This window comes from Cucurbita pepo, chromosome 3 (assembly GCF_057944985.1).
Source record: "Cucurbita pepo subsp. pepo isolate OVF chromosome 3, ASM5794498v1, whole genome shotgun sequence".
Lineage (NCBI taxonomy): Eukaryota > Viridiplantae > Streptophyta > Magnoliopsida > Cucurbitales > Cucurbitaceae > Cucurbita > Cucurbita pepo.
This window is the reverse complement of record NC_141800.1, coordinates 4,632,879-4,651,163: the sequence shown is the minus strand read 5'-3', so window position 1 is coordinate 4,651,163 and position 18,285 is coordinate 4,632,879. Positions and strand designations below refer to the sequence as shown.

Genomic DNA, 18,285 nt, shown 5'->3' with positions numbered 1-18,285 from the left:
TTTTATACATGAGTATTTTAAAACAGAACACAATGTTAAAACACAAGTTAAGGGACGACACAAAAAGGGTTGAGGACGACGAGTGAGGTTAGTCTATGGCACCTACTCCAGAGTCTACTACCGTTCTCGACTAGCTCCTTATTTCTTGAAAAAAAAAATGGAGAATAAGGAATGAGTACAAGACTCAGTTAATGTCAAGACCCGATTTTCAAGGCTTCGAAAATCAGACTGTGAACCAAAAGACGAAATTGAAAACAAACAAAAAGAAAATAGAAGAAAAGAAAAGCAAAGTAAAAAGATAAAAACTCCATTTGATTAAAACAAGAGAGAGAAGATTTGTTTCGAAATTATTACAAAGGAAATTACAAATGTAAACTGAAACACAAAAGACTCGAAAGACTGACAAGGGACTGACGCTCCGGAACGACCCCCTCTGTGACCGCACAGCTCTCGAACGCTCCTCCACCTCGACCGGCATCTAAAAAAAAAAGGGTAAAAAGGAATGAGTATAAAAATTATACTCAGTAAGCCACTTACTTGTAGGCTCTCGTCGCACCCTAAACTTAACAAACAACCACGGACTTTCCTTTGGCTCTAGAACATCTGATTCTGGTCTTAGCTCATTAGGGCTTCCCCCTTGGGACTTGCCCCCTTCGGGCTTCTTTGGTTCTTAGACCTTCTATTTATACCCCTAGAGTTCCTTTTATGCTAACCTGTGTTGGACTGGTGCCTTGCGAGTGGCTACCTCGGCATGGGTATGAGATTACTTGGGATCTTGCCTAGGAAGTGAGCTGCAACCCCCTAGTCCCATGGTAATCCCCCTATATTTGGGAGGGCTACCTCCCCTATTCCATCCAGCTAAACGGTCAATTACGACGTGGGTATCCCGTTTCCCATACTAAACGGCTATCGAGCAGTCGAGTCCTGATCAGGAACCCGCTGGTCTCCCACGAAGCTATATTACCATCCACACACAAGTAGCCTAAGGGTACTCTAAAGGTGGCTCGTATGCCGTGGTGGTCTGTTAGCCTACTGGGGAATGTTAGGTCTTATATCTTAGTGTCTTGTTACTCTAACCGCATATCCCTAGACTTAATCATAAATGTGAGTCATGGAAATTAACTGAGTGTGCACACAACTATAATCCAGCATCATCATACACAATTCATGCAAAGTAAACATACATGCTCAACGGGGCGATAACATCCATAAACTCCCGGAGCGCAGAGATCACAAGTTTCCGTCTCCCTTAAACATATACATATAAAGCGGAAGCTTAAAACATTATTGCAACACTCAGATAATTCTCAAAATACTTCACATAATACACCCATACTCTTAACAACCAAATTACATACATTCAATCATGGAAGGCTACCACCGAAGGTAATTAAACTAGCATGCATGCATAACCAAGCGACTCCTATAAGTATTTCTTCCTAAAGTTCCGTGTGGTGACTTACTCGATTGACGCGTGTTCTTCGTTAAGCATTTCTACACCAATAGAGTGTCCACAAATACTGAATTTTCTCATTTAAACCCTCACGCGCTCACACGCGCACGGCCACGCGCGCTGAGGTGTTGCCACGTGGCGCCCGATGAACGGTCAGCCAAGGTCGAGGTCGTTTGGTTATTTAGGTTCTTTTATTCATCATCATTTTTCTCTTCGGCCTCATCTCGGATTTTGGTCTCAAAGACCTTCAATAAAATTGAGAGAGATCGACTTTCAAGGTAAACTTAGATTTTAAACTTTCAATTGAGGCTCGGGTTTAGATTTTAAACTATCATCTAGCATCATCATACAAAATTCATGCAAAATAAATATAAATAAATATAGGAGATAACATCCATCAAGCTCTCACAGTGCAGAGTTTACAAGTTCTTATCCTCCTTTCACTATGTCCCATAGCTCCTTCTTCCTCTGCTCCCATGTGGTCTCTAATGCTATGCAGTGTGAGATTATGTTGCCTATTAATCTCGGCAATGGCTGCTCCACTCTCTGCCATAAGTTGATCACAAGATGCCGTTTACATTGCACAACAATGTTTATTTTTATTTAAAATTTTTGTGGTTAAATTGGTTGGTTATTTTCTTTATTTTGTTACTCTGTTTAACAAACCGAAAGAATTGCCCACATCCCAAAAAAAAATAAAAAATAAAATTAATTTTATAATATATAATTTAAGCAAAAAAGGTAGGTAAAAAAAATAAAATAATTAGTTTTAAGTTTAAGAAATAAATTGAACAGAATATGTTGGACTGTTTTAATGAATGCCAGAAGAAGGGGGAGGGTCAGTTTTATTTTCCCAATCACCTATGAATTGCGCCTCTAATTTTGCATATAAATACTCTTCTTCTTTACATAATTATCACACCCGCAATTAATTCACATCTTCCATTTTCTCTCTGCTTTTTTAATTTCTCCACCAATGGCTGACCGGATCTCCGGTGGCGCACAGGAAGTTTCCGCCGTCGTCGCCATAGAAGAGGAACAAGTTGCGCCGTCTGGTTCCGATGTTCCGACTCCTCAAGAGCGGAAAATGTCGTGGCAGAATCTCCGGCGACACGACTCCTTGTATTTAGAGTCTCGTAAACTCCATGGTCGCGCTCACTCCGAGGACGACGTCGGTCTCTTCTTTTCTCTCCTCCTCTTTTCTTCTTTTTCAGTTCCATATATTAATAATAATTTAAAATCAATTTGGCAGGAGAAGAAATGGAGTGTTATATTACAACTAGCATTCCAGAGCATCGGAGTAGTGTACGGAGACATCGGAACCTCGCCGCTCTACGTGTACGCCGGCATCTTTCCGGAGGGAATCAAGCACGAGGACGACGTTTTAGGAGCGATGTCTTTGATCTTCTACACCTTAACTCTCATTCCAGTCATCAAATACGTGTTCATCGTCCTCAGAGCCAACGACAACGGCGATGGTAAAATCCTCATTCAATTCTTCGGTGATTCGGAATCGGAATCGGATTTTCATTTTGATTTTGATTTTGATTTTGATTTTGATTTTGATTTTGATTTTCATTTTGATTTTCCAGGCGGAACCTTCGCACTGTACTCTCTGATTTGCCGGTACGCGAAAGTAGGGCTGATTCCAAACGCAGAGATGGAGGATGGAGAGGTGTCCAATTACCAATTGAATTTGCCGAATCGGAGACAGAAGAGAGCTTCGAGGATTCAGTCGGCGCTGGAGAACAGCCATTTTGCGAAGGTCTCTCTTCTCTTTGCGACGATGCTCGGAACCGCCATGGTTATCGGCGACGGCGTCCTCACCCCTTGTATCTCAGGTCTCCCTTTCCCCCTTTTTTTCCCCTTCTAAATTACAAATTAATTGCAATATTATTTTTTAACATTTTATAAATTAAATAGATTAATTTTGAATTGTTTTACTTCAGTTTTATCTGCTGTGGGAGGGATCACGGAGGCAACCCCTGCAATGACAGAAGGTAAATTCACACCCTTTATTTATTTATTTATTTATTTATTTATTTATTTATTTATTTACTCTATCTTTTTCATAAACAAAATTTTTTTTAAAAAAATTCATTATTTATACCAATTACGAATGATTTTACAACAAATTAGTCTTTTGTTTCTTATTTTCAAAAACTAAATTTGGTATTTCATAATTTTTTTGGGACGAAACTATAAACTATTTAAAATCATAAACCAAAAATGATATGGCAGGAAGGATTGTTTGGGCATCAGTAGTCATCTTGGTGTTGCTGTTCATGGCTCAAAGATTAGGAACTGACAAAGTTGGCTACACTTTTGCCCCAATCATCTTCATTTGGTTTGCTTTCATTGCTGCAATCGGTGTTTACAACTTTTTCAAATACGACCCAACTGTAATCAAGGCCTTAAATCCCGCCTACATTATTTATTATTTCCAAAGGAACAAAAAGGACGCTTGGATTTCTCTCGGCGGCGTTGTTCTTTGCATTACAGGTTCTTAAATCTTCTTATATTCTTTACCCTTACCCTTTTTCATGAAGAAGAGACCACACAATCTTTATAACAACACGACGAATACAGGGACGGAAGCATTGTTCGCCGACGTCGGGCATTTCAGCGTCCGATCGATCCAGCTGAGCATGTCCCTAGTGACCTACCCAGCTCTAATATGCGCTTATGCAGGCCAATCCTCGTTTCTTCGCAAGCATAGTGATCTAGTTTCACACACATTCTACAAGTCCACTCCTGGTATAAACATTCACAAAGTTCATACGATTTCATCCCAATAATTAACTCAACTTTATCATCCTATGTGTATGATTGGCAGGAAGTTTGTATTGGCCAATGTTTGTGGTGGCAGTTTTAGCATCAATCATAGCAAGCCAAGCCATGATCTCAGGAACTTTCTCTATAATTCAGCAGTCACTTTCACTTGGATGCTTCCCAAGAGTTAGAGTGATTCATACTTCTGCTAAGCATGAAGGCCAAGTTTATGTTCCTGAGATCAATTACCTTCTCATGTTGGCTTGTGTTTGTATTACTTTGGTTTTCAAGAACACTACAAATATCGGCAATGCATACGGTAACTTACTCGCTCAAACCAACCCAACTCAACTCAACTTAACTCGACCAACACTGACTAAATAAAGAATTTTGCTCTAAACAGGAATAGCAGTGGTGTTTGTGATGACACTCACGTCCTCCTTCCTAGTATTGATAATGGTAATGATATGGAAAACCCACATCCTGTTGGTAATCACTTACGTTGTCATAATTGGGAGCGTAGAATTGGTGTATCTGAGTTCAGTTCTTTACAAGTTCAACCAAGGAGGGTATCTCCCTCTGGCTTTTGCAGCTGTTATGATGACAATAATGTATGTGTGGAATAGTGTGTTTAGAAAGAAGTACTTTTATGAGCTCAACCACAAAATCTCTCCAGAAAAGTTCAATCAAATGGTGAGTACCACCAGCTTTAGAAGACTTCCTGGCATGGCATTTTTCTACACTGAGCTCGTTCAAGGCATCCCTCCCATCATCAAGCATTACGTCGTCCACGTGCCCGCTTTGCAGTCTGTGCTCGTCTTTGTCACCATTAAATCGCTTCCTGTCAGCAAGGTTCGGAGTTGATATTAGATATAGATATAGATATATGCTATATACGACAATGTTTGAGGTTTTATGTATGTTGTTAACTAGGTTCCAGCCGACGAACGTTTCCTCTTTCGACGAGTAGAGGCAAAGGAGATCGACGTGTTTCGTTGTGTAGTTCGATATGGATACACAGAAGTGCGTGCCGAACATGAACTATTCGAGAAAATTTTACTCGAAAGATTGGAAAAGTTCGAAAGTGATCGACAGGCATTGTGTAACAATGATGGGAGAGTTGAAGAAGATGAAGAGGATGTGAATGTATTTGGAGGCGTTGCAGAAGCATGGAAGCAAGGAGTTGTTCATTTCGTTGGGGAAACAGAGGTGGTTGCTAAACCGGGTGCTGGGTTTGGAGATAGGATTATGATAAACTATGCATATAGCTTCTTGAAGAGAAATTTGAGGGACACTGATCAAGTCTTTGAAATTCCTCACAAACGTATTCTCAAAGTCGGAATGACTTATGAACTTTAGACAACTTCATCATAATTTGATGTTTCTGTCTCAAGGCAGATATGTATAGAAGATAAGCTCTTTATTTGTCTCGTTCCCGGTTTTATTTTGTAACTATTTAGATTCAACTTTTCTCCTTCTTTGAAAACGACTTTTGCTCTCCAAACTTGTTTCTGTTTTCGAGGGCGTCTGAGATTACGGAAAAAATCGAGAGTGTTAGCGGGGAAAACGTGTGAATTGGTTCGCTGGGTGGTTTTCTTGTTCGGTGAGTTCTCGAAATATTAGCTTGCTTACAGGATTACATGGAGGACTACAAGGTAACTGTTCCATTTCAATCCTTTCAAGCTCTTGGTTGTCATGTTGATGCAGTTTGTCCCAAGAAAAAGGCGGGTGATAGACATCCAACTGCTGTCCATGATTTTGAAGGTGATCAAACTTACAATAAGAAGCCCGGACATAATTTTACATTAACGGCTGATTTTAAAAGCTTGAATCCATCAAGTTACGACACCCTTATAATCCATGGTGGTTGAGCACCTGAATACTTCGACCCTGAATGCTCAAGTTATTGCAATTGTCAAGGAGTTCAACAGATCTTATCTACGGCTGGTGTTCTTTAGGTATTGATATGATCCTACTTGAGTTGTCTGAAAAATTCAAAATGTTGATTTTTTTTTTTTTACTTTGGAAATGAGAATGAAGTAACAGTCGCTCCATCATGGAACCACATGATTTAATACGAACCAGTTACACCCGACAAACTTGTTCGGATTTGAAAGTTATTATAAGATACAAAGGCGATATATTTTCAATATGTCTCTGTTAATAATAATAACATTATTGATTCTTCCTCCACTGTTTGTTCATTCCCAATGATTCATACTTCTTGGTTACTGGGGCAACTTGGCCCAGCCATCCTCAGTTCATCTCTCAGTTGATGACACTTTTGGGTATCCAAGTAGCATTTTGATCATGGTTTAACTAGGTGGGTTCATGTTCAACTTATTACAAGTGCATGCTATGAAAAGAATGAAATAAATGTCGCATAATGTGATGTCTTGCTTATACCAACACTTCTCTATATTTTGTTTTTTCTGAAAGTGATGTGTTGTAGCTTATGTTCCTATTGGATCTGTGATTTTTAGCTTAGCTTATATGAATGTTTACTTTTTCCAAATTATCATCATTTCCTATTCATGAACACTGCTTTTAAAAGAAATTCTCCTACATCCAAAGTGATAGTTAATTACTATGATCAAAGTGTTTACAAGTGTATCTCCCATACTCTCACACTATAAATTCTCTCTTACAAAGTTCCTCTAAAACAAACCTTTAGATAGGCATAACAATATTAATGTTATACATGAACGCACGTAGTTCGTTTTATAATTGAGAACATTAACGATCCACTTCCTTTTCTTAAAACCAACCACGTGGTTTGAATTATTATTATAACTTACTAAATACACCATTGCCAAAGACATTGCCTTCAGCGGTTAGTTTTTGAGTTCACAAAATGAGAAAAACTCTTGATTTTGTTGAAACGCATCCATTGCCTTCTCCTCCAAGCACACTATTGCTTCGATCCCGTCACCATCTTATGCATCAATGAATATAATTGAATCCTTCGCAGGCAACTCAGGGACGGTGACCCATATGGGCTTCCAGCGTCCAAAATCTACCTCGTAAAATGGAAATTTGCACCAGCTGCTACATGAAATCACCGCCACATCCCCTTCATTTTTTGGCCTCTCCATTGATTGTTTCGCATGTAATTTGTAAAGCCAACCCCATTCTTCATCCCTCTAATCTCTTGGGAACTTCTCACAAAACTCCTTTAGGTTTCTCTTTATGTCTCCCACTATGTCCCATACCTCCTTCTCCCTCTGCTCCCACCTGGTCTCTGATGCTATGCAGTGTGAGATTATGTTGCCTATTAATCTCGCCAATGGCAGCTCCACTCTCTACCGTAAGTTGATCACAAGATGCAATTGACTTGTCCCGCCCAGACAGCCTACATTAGACAACAAATTAGCACCAATTAGGAAAAAACCATACTTCCTACATGTCCATAAATGCCACTCAATACCAAATATCAATGGTTGGAGTAGAAGCGGAAGCAAAATCGATCATATTCAGACACCCACAAACAGAAATTAAACAAAAAAAACACAAAAATTTATGTGGTTGGTTTGAAGAGAAGAAATTCTCCTACATCCACGGGTGGGAGCCAATCACTATTACCAATGCTATCACACTACAAAATTCTCCTACGTCCCCCATCCAAAATCCGCCTCGTAAAGTGGAAATCTGCACCAGCTGCTACATCCATACTTCCTACCATCATTACCTATCATCCATGTCTCAAATGATTCTTTGATCCATGATTTTAGATCCGAACTCCCTTCTTCATCTCTGTAGTTCCTCGGCAACTTCCTGCAAAACTCTTCGAAGTTTCTCTTCATGTCACCCACAACGCTCCATAGCTCCATCTCCCTCTGCTGCTCAGCCGACGTTGATGATGCTCTGAAGAATGATACTATGTTGCCTGTCAATGTCCCCGGCAATGGCGGCTCCACTCTGCTCCGTAAGTTGATGAACTGCAGTATACTTGTCGGTTCTCTTGAAAAACCCCCTTCTCAAAACGAAAAAGAAAGTGAGAAATTCACTTAATCTCGTGTTAGGATCACACAATAACGCATACACTCGATGAACACAATGAACATAACAGAGACACCAAATTGATTCCATGGAATCTAAAGCAACTTATTGAATCAAGAAAGAGATCAAAAGGAATTGTAACGCACCTGAGAGTGCATTTTTTGCAGAAACCATAGCTTTGTAGATAAAAGCTGTGAGAACCTGAACGCGGGTTGGATTCTCTACTTTCTTAGAAACCATGGCTTTAAGAGCATTAATCTTTGAACCCTCAAACACCATTCTTCTCGAACGAACATTTTCTTCCCGTTTCTTACTTCCTGAACCTTCCCCCTCTGATGGGTCTCCCCCGCCGTTCAATTCCGGCCTGAACAAACTCGCTGCATGAAACAGAGGACACACCACCGGGGGATCGCTGCCGCCGGAGATGCGAGCGATAGAAGCCCAATCGTTCATGAAGTTGGCAAATGTCGCCAAATCCGCAACTTTATGAGCCAAAGACACATACATTACTTCACCTCCGCATTCAAATTGGGTCAACTGAATGGACAACAGAGGATCGAATGTTTGGACCTTTCCCTTTATGTCCTCAAAGCAGAGCAATTTCAAAATCTCGTCATGATGCAAATCGAAGGTGTTCATAACTTCTGACATTGGACACCGGAGCTTTGCCTCTAGGAACGTGGCCCCCATGTCGTTGCAGTCGATGAAGTTTCCTCCGTCTCCAAGGCGGCCGGCAAAAGGGTAGTAGAAAGTCAAGGCCTTTGAGAGGCTGTCCTTCAGCAGCCGGCCGCGGCAGCCGGAGGAGCTGACAACGGCGTTGTTGTTGGTGTAGAAATAAAGAAGGGGTGTATAAACGTTAGGGGTATGTTGATCAAACCAGGAAAGGGTGAGAGTTGTGAGGTCCGGTGGGGTTGAAGATAAGGGCTTGATGGTTTCTTTACTCACTATTTCGAGTTCCATCACTTTGCTTTGAATGTGTTGAAGCTCAATTTCTTAGTTGAAGCTGCAGATTTGAATTCAAGAGAGAACATAAAGGGGAAAGTGTTTAATTTCTATTGGTTTATTGGGCACAAGGATAAGATTTTATCCAAAAAAAGGTAGACTTGGATATTTATTTTCACAATGTTTCTTTTTGTTTAATCTATTTGTTTTAGTATATTTGAATTGCGGGTCCTATCTAATAATTGGTATTAGAGCTAGGATGCCGAAATAAATAGTCACCATACAAAGTCAATCGAGGAGATGTGACAACGATAAGGAGCGAAAGAGAGGGGAGTGTAACGCTCTATTACCTGTGACTCACGAAGAGTAACGATGCAACATGTTCGATAAAGATGTATGTTATCTTACATGCACAAGGCGTGTGGGACGCCATTGAGATGTGACAAAGTTGAGGAGCGCAAAGATAGGATGACTCTTGCTGTCATCTACCCAGCAGTCCCTGAGGACGTCCTTCTCATGTGGGCAAAGAAGGACTCAACAAAAGTAGCATTGGGAGACACCGCAAACAATGCATGTGGGTGTGGAACATGTCAAGAAAGCAAACATGCAGACCTTGAAGAGTGAGTTTGAGGCTATCCATGAATGACATTGAGTCAACAAGACGACTTGTCATGAAGTTGATGATGATCGTCAACAGCATACGTTCCTTAGGCGACAAGCTAGAGAAGATATCCGTCGTCAAGAAGTTCCTTCAAGTTGTTCTCCCTAGATTCATGCAGATAGTTATCTCCATCGAGCAGTTCACCGACCTCAAGAACATGTTGATTGAAGAGGTCGTTGGTCGTCTTAAGGTCCATGAGGAGAGGCTTCGTGGCTTTGACGACAGTGAGGAGGAGAAGCATCTCTTACTCACACAGGAGGAGTGGATCGCACAAACGAAAAAGAAAGGTGCATCTAATTTTTCTTTTTCACGTGCAAAGGGACGTGACAGAGGAGGTTGTGATAATACCTCATAAACCCATGACAACTCAAACCCCTAGAAGAACAAGAGTATGATTAAGTATTACTCTAGTGGAAAATATAAGCATTATGCGGCATAGTGCCTCATTGATATTGGCCTAGAAAATGCCAACATGTTGATGCTCAATAAAGAGAAGGTTATGGAAACCTCCTCGTAGATGGAGAAGACCAAATGGAGACTAACATGTCGTATTTAGACAATGGAACGAGCAACCACATGACTGAAGATCAAGCAAAATTCATAGAGCTTGATGAGAAATTTATTGGAAACGTGAAGTTTTGCGATTGATCAATTGTACCAATCTAAGACAAAAGATCCATCTTGTTCTAGTGCAAGAACAGCGATCAACCTTTATTAACCAAGGGACATTTCATCCCAAGTTTGAAGACTAATATTATTAGTCTTGATCAAATGATAGAAGTGTTAGAATTGGTCAATCCATTAGAATAGCTTGAAGTTAGTCATGCCATAAGAATAGGCTTACTTCGTTAGTTTCCTATGAAATCGGATCTATTAGTTAATCTTTTGCCAATATAAATAGAATATGTCCTCAATAGTGTGAGGCACAGTTTTGCATAAACTTGATATGGTATCAGAGCCGAAATAAGATCCACGAGATCCATAGCCTCTGCTGTTAGACATGTCAATCCCAAACAACACAATGTCTTCTCCGTCGATCAGTCAGGTGATTAGTGTTAAGCTTACACAAGAAAATTATCTACTGTGGTCCACCCAAATCCTTCCCTACTTGCGTAGCCAAAACCTTGTTGGTTTTGTGGATGGATCCATGCCTGCACCAAGCCAGACGATCGCCGTTGAACCAAGTGAAGAAACAGGGAATCGCAAAATTATCATCAACCCTGAGTTCACAGTCTGGTACCCCCAGGACCAGCTGGTACTCAGCCTCATCAACTCATCAGTCACTGAGGAGGTTCTCAGCACGATGGTTGGAATCACCACTGCACGAGAAGCCTGGATTACGCTGGAGCGACAATTTGCTTCCACATCTCGAGCAAGAGCAATGCAGATCCGTATGGAACTCTCTACTATCCAGAAAAAGGACATGACAATTGCTGACTACTTTCGTAAAGTAAAACATCTTGGTGATACACTTGCTGCCATTGGCAAGCGAATAGAGGATGAAGAACTCATCGCCTACATGCTGCAAGGACTTGGTCCAGATTATGATCCTCTAGTCACAAGCATTACAACCAGAACAGATGTATACACTGTCAGCGACGTGTATGCTCACATGCTGAGCTATGAGATGCGGCACTTGCGTAAGGGTACATTTGAGCAACTTTCATCTGCTAACAATGTCAATAGGATATCCATTCGTGGAGGTGCCAATGGAGGTCGAGGTAGTCGCGGTCGTAGTCGTCAGTTAAATAGTGGTCATGGACAATCAAGGCGTACTGTGAACAATCCTGGACGTCAACCATCAAAGACACAAAGCAGCTCAGGCATTGTCTGTCAGATTTGTGGTAAGCCCAATCACGATGCTTTGCAATGCTGGCACAGATTTGATCAGGCATATCAAGCCGAAAATAATCTCAAACAAGCAGCTTTGGCAACCAGTGGATACACTAGTGACACAAACTGGTATGTTGACACTGGAGCCACAGATCATATCACCAATGACCTAGAGAGGCTTACCACCAGAGAACGCTACACTGGCACCGACCAAATTCAGGTTGCAAATGGCGCAGGTTTGTCTATCTCTCATATTGGGAATTCATTAATTTCTGGTTCATCTCTTGTTCTGAAACATATCCTATATGTTCCTAAAATCAATAAGCACCTAATTTCAGTACAAAGACTAGCATCTGATAATAATGCTGTTGTAGAATTTCACCCAAACTATTTTTTGGTTAAAGACCGAGTCACGAAGAAACTCCTGCTCCACGGTAGATGTAAGAATGGCCTATACGTTCTACCGCATAATTTCAGTCAAGCCTTGCTGACAGCCAAACTTTCGAAAGAACAATGGCACAGAAGGCTAGGGCACCCTGCATCTCCAATTACCATTAGAATTCTACAAGATAATAATTTAGCTATAGATACTAATATTCCCTCTTCCTCAATTTGTAATGCTTGTCAATTAGGGAAAGCACATCAATTGCCATTTGGTTCTTCTCAGCATGTATCTACAGCACCCCTTCAATTAATTCACACTGATGTATGGGGTCCATCCATTGCGTCAGTAAATAATTCCAAATATTATGTTTCCTTTGTTGATGATTTTAGTCGTTATGTTTGGATTTACTTTCTGAGATGCAAATCTGATGTTGAGTCTGTGTTCCTTCAATTTCAAAAACATGTTGAAACTATGCTAAATACCAAAATTCGCTCCGTCCAATCAGATTGGGGGGGTGAATACCATCGGTTACACAATTATTTCAAATCCACAGGCATTGAACATCATATCTCCTGTCCTCACACACACCAGCAGAATGGGTTAGTCGAAAGAAAACACAGACACATTGTAGAAACTGGCCTTGCTTTACTCGCTCAAGCCAACATGCCTCTATCCTACTGGGATGAAGCTTTCAACACAGCTTGCTTTCTTATAAATAGAATGCCCAGCCGAACCATACAACAAGACACACCACTTCATAAATTGTTTGGTAAAAGTCCAGACTACTCCATGCTTAGGGTGTTTGGCTGTGCTTGCTGGCCTAATTTAAGGCCTTACAACAACAAGAAACTGAGTTTCAGAACTACTAGATGTATATTCTTGGGTTATAGTTCTTCTCATAAGGGATATAAATGCTTAAATAGAAGTACAGGACGTATTTACATCTCTAGAGACGTGGTTTTCGATGAAAATATTTTTCCTTTTGAAGAATCTAAGCCACCAAACAAAACCACAAATCCACATCATCCTGTTCTACTTCCAGCCTTAGCCAAACTTGCTAGTTTTTACACTGAAAATGCTCTTACAGATATTGAACCAGTTGTTAGTAATTCCCATATGAATGATGGTCAAACTGATAATATTGCTAGTGACAACTTGTCTGGTGTCAGCTTATCTTCTGCAGATAATACAAGAAGTTCAGAGGAAATTGCAGAATATGAAGCTGAGAGCAGTTCGATCAATGCTCAAAACCAAACTCATGAACATGTGTCTGATCAACCAACTGAAGCAGCTAGTCAACATCCAATGCGAACAAGGTTGAGAAATAACATTGTACAAGCTAAACAATTCACTGATGGAACTATCAGATATTCAGAAACCTCAAGAAAATTCGCAAGCGCTGTAACTATCACAACTCCGATCATAGAGACTGCTACTGAACCTCGAAACCTGCAGGAAGCCATGCAACATCCAAGATGGAGAGGAGCAATGAATGATGAGCTCTCAGCGCTAAAACGAAATGCCACTTGGGATCTAGTTCCACCCAAACCTGGAATAAATCTCATTGATAGTAAATGGGTGTATAAAGTGAAAAGAAAAGCAGATGGGTCAGTTGAAAGATTAAAAGCAAGATTAGTTGCCAAAGGATTCAAGCAAAGATTTGGTGTTGATTACACTGATACTTTTAGCCCTGTGATCAAACCGTCAACAATCAGGGTCATTCTTTCGCTAGCAGTAACCAAGGGCTGGAATATGAGACAAGTTGATATCCAAAATGCATTTTTGCATGGAATTCTGAAAGAGGAAGTGTACATGCGACAACCACCAGGATTTCAAGACTCAGCCAAACCAAAGAATTACATATGCAAGCTCAAGAAAGCCCTTTATGGCCTGAAACAAGCCCCAAAAGCTTGGCATTCAAGGTTGACTGGAAAACTTATTGAGTTAGGCTTCAAGGCTTCAGTAGCTGATTCATCTCTTTTTATTCTCAAAAACAGAGAGATAACTATCTATATGCTCATCTATGTTGATGATATAATTATTGTGAGCTCCTCTGATCAAGCAACCGAAAGGTTGATTCAGAAATTGAAAATAGATTTTGCAGTAAAAGATTTGGGTGGTCTTGAGTATTTTCTGGGTATTGAAGTCAAGAAAACACGAGATGGTATCATACTGTCACAGAGACGATATGCCTTAGATTTGTTGAAAAGAGTAAACATGGAAAAATGCAAACCTATGTCTACACCAATGGGTTCTGCTGAAAAATTATTCAGAGAACAAGGAATACCCTTATCAGCTGAAGAACAATTCAAATACAGAAGTACAGTGGGAGCACTACAATATTTGACAATGACTAGGCCTGATTTGGCATTTGCTGTCAATAAAGTGTGTCAATATCTTCATACACCTACTGATGCTCATTGGGGTGCTGTGAAGAGAATTCTTCGTTATGTTAAAGGCACACTAGCATTAGGAGTGAAAATTCAGAAATCAACCATGATGTTGTCGGGGTTTTCTGATGCTGATTGGGCTGGTTGTCCCGATGATCGACGTTCAACTAGCGGCTTTGCTGTATTTCTTGGAGCAAATCTAATCTCATGGAGTTCCAGAAAACAGGCTACAGTGTCAAGATCAAGCACCGAAGCAGAATACAAGGCCATTGCGAATCTTACTGCAGAAATGATTTGGATCAAGTCATTACTGAAGGAACTGGGCGTGTATCAATCAAAGGCTCCTCGCCTCTGGTGTGACAACCTCGGAGCTACATATTTAACTTCAAATCCAGTATTTCATGCTAGAACGAAACATATTGAAGTTGATTTTCATTTTGTTCGAGAACAAGTAGCACGTAAAGCAATGGAAGTTCGGTTCATTTCATCAAGTGATCAAGTAGCTGATATCCTGACAAAACCACTGTCTAAAACTCCTTTTACTACACATTGTAACAATCTCAACATGTACAAGACTTGTTGGGATTGAAGGGGACTGTTAGAATTGGTCAATCCATTAGAATAGCTTGAAGTTAGTCATGCCATAAGAATAGGCTTACTTCGTTAGTTTCCTATGAAATCGGATCTATTAGTTAATCTTTTGCCAATATAAATAGAATATGTCCTCAATAGTGTGAGGCACAGTTTTGCATAAACTTGATAAGAAGAAGATAGCAGAGTGGAGTTTGTCGGTTCATTCCTCAAGATATTTGATAGAAACAAAGCCCTATTGATGAAGGTAAGACGGTTAGAGAAATATCTGTGTAAGATACTATTGAAAGACCATTAACATCTTTCAAAAGTATCCACTAAAGTTGGCAGCAAAAAAGTGGAGAAGAAACCAATGGATTAAGAGTAAAAGGAACTGAAGAACAGATCTAAGAAGAAACCAGAGGCCGCTCCAATCAACGTGAAACCCATTTCAATATTACACACAACATTTAAAGAAGTGAAAGTGACAGAAAGAACAGTACAACACGACCAAACGTGAAACCCATTTCAGCAGGCTGCTGCAGCTGCTCTATTTTTTGAGCTCACAAAATGAGAAAAACTCTTTATTTCTCCATAGCCTTCTCCTCCAAGCTCACCATCGCTTCAATCCCCTCGCCATCTTTGGTATCCATCAATAAAATTAAATCCTTGGCAGGAAACTCAGGGACACTCACCCATACAACAAATTAGCACCAAATACCAACAAACCATACTTCCTACAACTAACCAAGTCATCATGGATCCTACTTATACACCCACAAACAAAAATTAAATAAAAAAATATAAAAATTTACGGAGTAGTGTTTATAACTGTATCTCTTACACTCTCACCCTACAAAATCTCTCTTACAAATTTTCTTCCAATTACTTTGAAGCAAAGACAAAATAACAATGACTTCAAACAATGTTAAACAAACATTTATATAAGCATAGCAATATTAATGTTTATGGTGTTGAGAATTACCCACGATTGAAATATGTCGAAACAAATAAAGCGGAAGAACAAAAGCTTTCAAATAGAGAACCTTAATCACGTATGCTTTATTAATTCTCCTTTTTTTTTTGTTATCGTCGTCGTCGTCGTCGTCTCCTCAACTTTTAAATCAATAAGACTCATCTTTGTAATAGATCTCTTAAACTTAAAAATCAATAACTATTAAATATTCTTAATTAATCTCCTAAACTTTCAAATTACTAACTACTAAAATAATTGCTTTAGGTTAATAACTTTTTGCTAAATCAAACTTATTAACTCACACATTGTTCATATATCAAAATGAGAATATCGACAAAAAATAGTTATGAACAAAAGAGTTAATAATCAAAATAAATAAGAATATAAACCCTCGTATACATTTTCATGACAATTTACAAGAATCTAAACTAGTTTGAACGTACCCGTGACCGAAGATTTTGTCGAAAGGACAGCATTATAGATTAACGCAGCGATGAGCTGAACATGAGTTGGGTTGTCTACTTTCTCAGAAACCATAGCTTTAAGAGCCGCAATCTTCGAACCTTCAAACACCAATCTCTTAGAACAAAATTTTGAAAAGGACAACGGAACCTCCACTCTTTCATTCGTTCCAGAAGTATCCTGGCGGCGAGATGGGTTATCGCTGACGTCCAACTCAGGCGGAAAACAGGTGGCGCCGTTGAAGTGAGGATTGACAACCGGCAGATCGCCGTGGGTGAAGCTACGAGCAATGGAAGCCCAATCCCTCATGAAGTGGGTTACGGAGTGCATATCCGAAAGTTTGTGATTGAAGAACACACAAATCACTTCTCCTCCACATTCAAACGGGGTCAACTGAATAGACAACATCATAGGTTTGACTTCTTGTTCCTTCTTATTCATGTCATCTAAAAGAAGCAACTTCAACATCTCTTCTCGTTGTGAATCTTTGTCATTCATATCGTCCGTCATCGGACACCCGGCCTTCGCCACCAAGAACGTTACACTGATGTCGTTGCACTCGATATAGCTACCATGTCGTTCTAAATTACAAAAATGTATATTAATAAAAATATCCATAAATTATTTGTTTTATCTTAAAAAAAATTTCAAGATCAAACACTTAAACACATGGGTAACAAATATTGTCGTAAAAGGTTTTTAAACCGCGTCTGTTTGGGAGAAATTTTCATACATTTATAAAAAAAAAAAAAATGCTTTTCTTCTTCCCAACGGAGGTGCGATCTCACAATCCAACCCCTTTCGAGGCTAGCGTCCTCACCTATACTCGTTAACTCTTATAAATAGAAAATGAGACTCAATATTTTGACTAATATTTTTTATTTATCTAAGCTGTTTTCTTTTACTCGTATAACTATCTGATTTAGTTCATTCATCTGAATAATGAAGATATCTATTCATCACTCCTTTTCTAAAAAAAAGGGGAGAAGTTTATGTCTCAAGGAATCACACCTAGAGATATTGATAATAGAGATAGAGCTAATGGTATTTCATAACTAATTGATTGAGCAGCAGCTCGTAGACCACCTTTCCCTTCTCCAATCTATGTGAGACCCCCTAGTTCATCCGTTCGAGGGCCAACATCCTTGTTAGCACACTATCTTATATCTATTCGTTTGGGGTACAACCTCCTCACTGGTAAATCGCCCGGTGTCTAACTCTAATACCATTTGTAACCATCGAAACTCACTACTAGCAAATATTGTCATCTTTGTACGTTCCCTCTCGAACTTTCACTCAAGATTTTTAAAACACGTCTAAGCAGGGAGGTTTTCACACCCTTATAATTTCTCATTCAAATGTTATAAAGTTAAAAGGGTTATTTGAGTGTTTGGATGAGTAAAGGTTGAATGAACAGACGACAAAAGGGTTTTACTAAGAAAAAGCTGTAAAAATTCACCGGGGTGTGAGAGATGTTTGGAGGCAGGCGTGAGGTGGAGTCTGCCGGCGAAAGGGTAGTAGAAAGTAAGGGCCTTTGAGAGGCTGTCCTTGAGAAGGCGATGGTGGCCGGAACCGACATTGTTGCTGTTATTAAAGAAATAGAGCATTGGTAGGTAAACGTTAGGGGCATGTAGATCAAACAAACAGAGGGGCACATATCTGAGCTCCGGTGGGGTTGAAGTCAAGGGCTTGATCATTGAACTTAATTTTATAATACGTTATGGAATTAATGTAATTACATTTGACAACATAAATTTATCAACCCACTTTTTGATTGATTAGGCATATGAACGATAAAAAAAAAATAATAATAATAATAATAATAATTCCGTTTACAAAAAC

The 18,285-nt window shown here is 39.7% G+C and overlaps 3 protein-coding genes, 1 long non-coding RNA gene, 1 other non-coding gene and 1 pseudogene across 6 annotated transcripts; 2 read left to right on the top strand and 4 right to left on the bottom strand.

Annotated features, from left to right (window-relative positions):
• Positions 1–291: 291 nt before the first annotated feature.
• On the bottom strand, positions 292–1,568 carry LOC147793077 (uncharacterized). Its single transcript, XR_015420281.1, has 2 exons — positions 1,464–1,568; positions 292–478 (listed from the first exon to the last, which is right to left on the bottom strand). It is a non-coding gene; the product is annotated as an uncharacterized LOC147793077 (long non-coding RNA).
• A 792-nt stretch (positions 1,569–2,360) lies between these two features.
• LOC111782660 (potassium transporter 5-like) lies at positions 2,361–5,655 on the top strand. The gene is made up of 9 exons (XM_087121977.1): positions 2,361–2,624; positions 2,706–2,931; positions 3,046–3,294; positions 3,403–3,453; positions 3,695–3,955; positions 4,043–4,210; positions 4,290–4,544; positions 4,629–5,077; positions 5,159–5,655. Exons 1-9 carry the CDS (start codon positions 2,430–2,432, stop codon positions 5,582–5,584), a joined length of 2,280 nt encoding a protein of 759 aa, XP_086978103.1. The 5' UTR covers positions 2,361–2,429; the 3' UTR covers positions 5,585–5,655.
• A 1,115-nt stretch (positions 5,656–6,770) lies between these two features.
• On the bottom strand, positions 6,771–7,689 carry LOC147793076 (17,18-epoxy-17-hydroxycur-19-ene N-malonyltransferase-like; annotated as a pseudogene).
• LOC111791712 (17,18-epoxy-17-hydroxycur-19-ene N-malonyltransferase) lies at positions 7,492–9,275 on the bottom strand. Of its 2 annotated transcripts, XM_087122077.1 has the most exons (3): positions 8,371–9,275; positions 7,808–8,198; positions 7,492–7,577 (listed from the first exon to the last, which is right to left on the bottom strand). In XM_087122077.1, exons 1-2 carry the CDS (start codon positions 9,182–9,184, stop codon positions 7,834–7,836), a joined length of 1,179 nt encoding a protein of 392 aa, XP_086978203.1. In that variant the 5' UTR covers positions 9,185–9,275; the 3' UTR covers positions 7,492–7,577; positions 7,808–7,833. The 2 variants fall into 2 exon arrangements, with proteins under 2 accessions (XP_086978203.1, XP_023528950.2); XM_023673182.2 differs by lacking the exon at positions 7,492–7,577 and having other exon boundaries at positions 7,680–8,198.
• Positions 9,276–11,316: 2,041 nt separating this feature from the next.
• LOC147793075 (small nucleolar RNA Z247) lies at positions 11,317–11,452 on the top strand. The gene has a single exon (XR_015420517.1). It is a non-coding gene; the product is annotated as a small nucleolar RNA Z247 (small nucleolar RNA).
• A 4,011-nt stretch (positions 11,453–15,463) lies between these two features.
• On the bottom strand, positions 15,464–18,140 carry LOC111791823 (acyltransferase Pun1). The gene is given in 4 exon segments (XM_087122807.1): positions 15,464–15,595; positions 15,597–15,705; positions 16,425–17,024; positions 17,903–18,140. Coding segments are annotated over 4 exon segments (987 nt in total). The 3' UTR covers positions 15,464–15,555.
• Between the last annotated feature and the right edge of the window lie 145 nt (positions 18,141–18,285).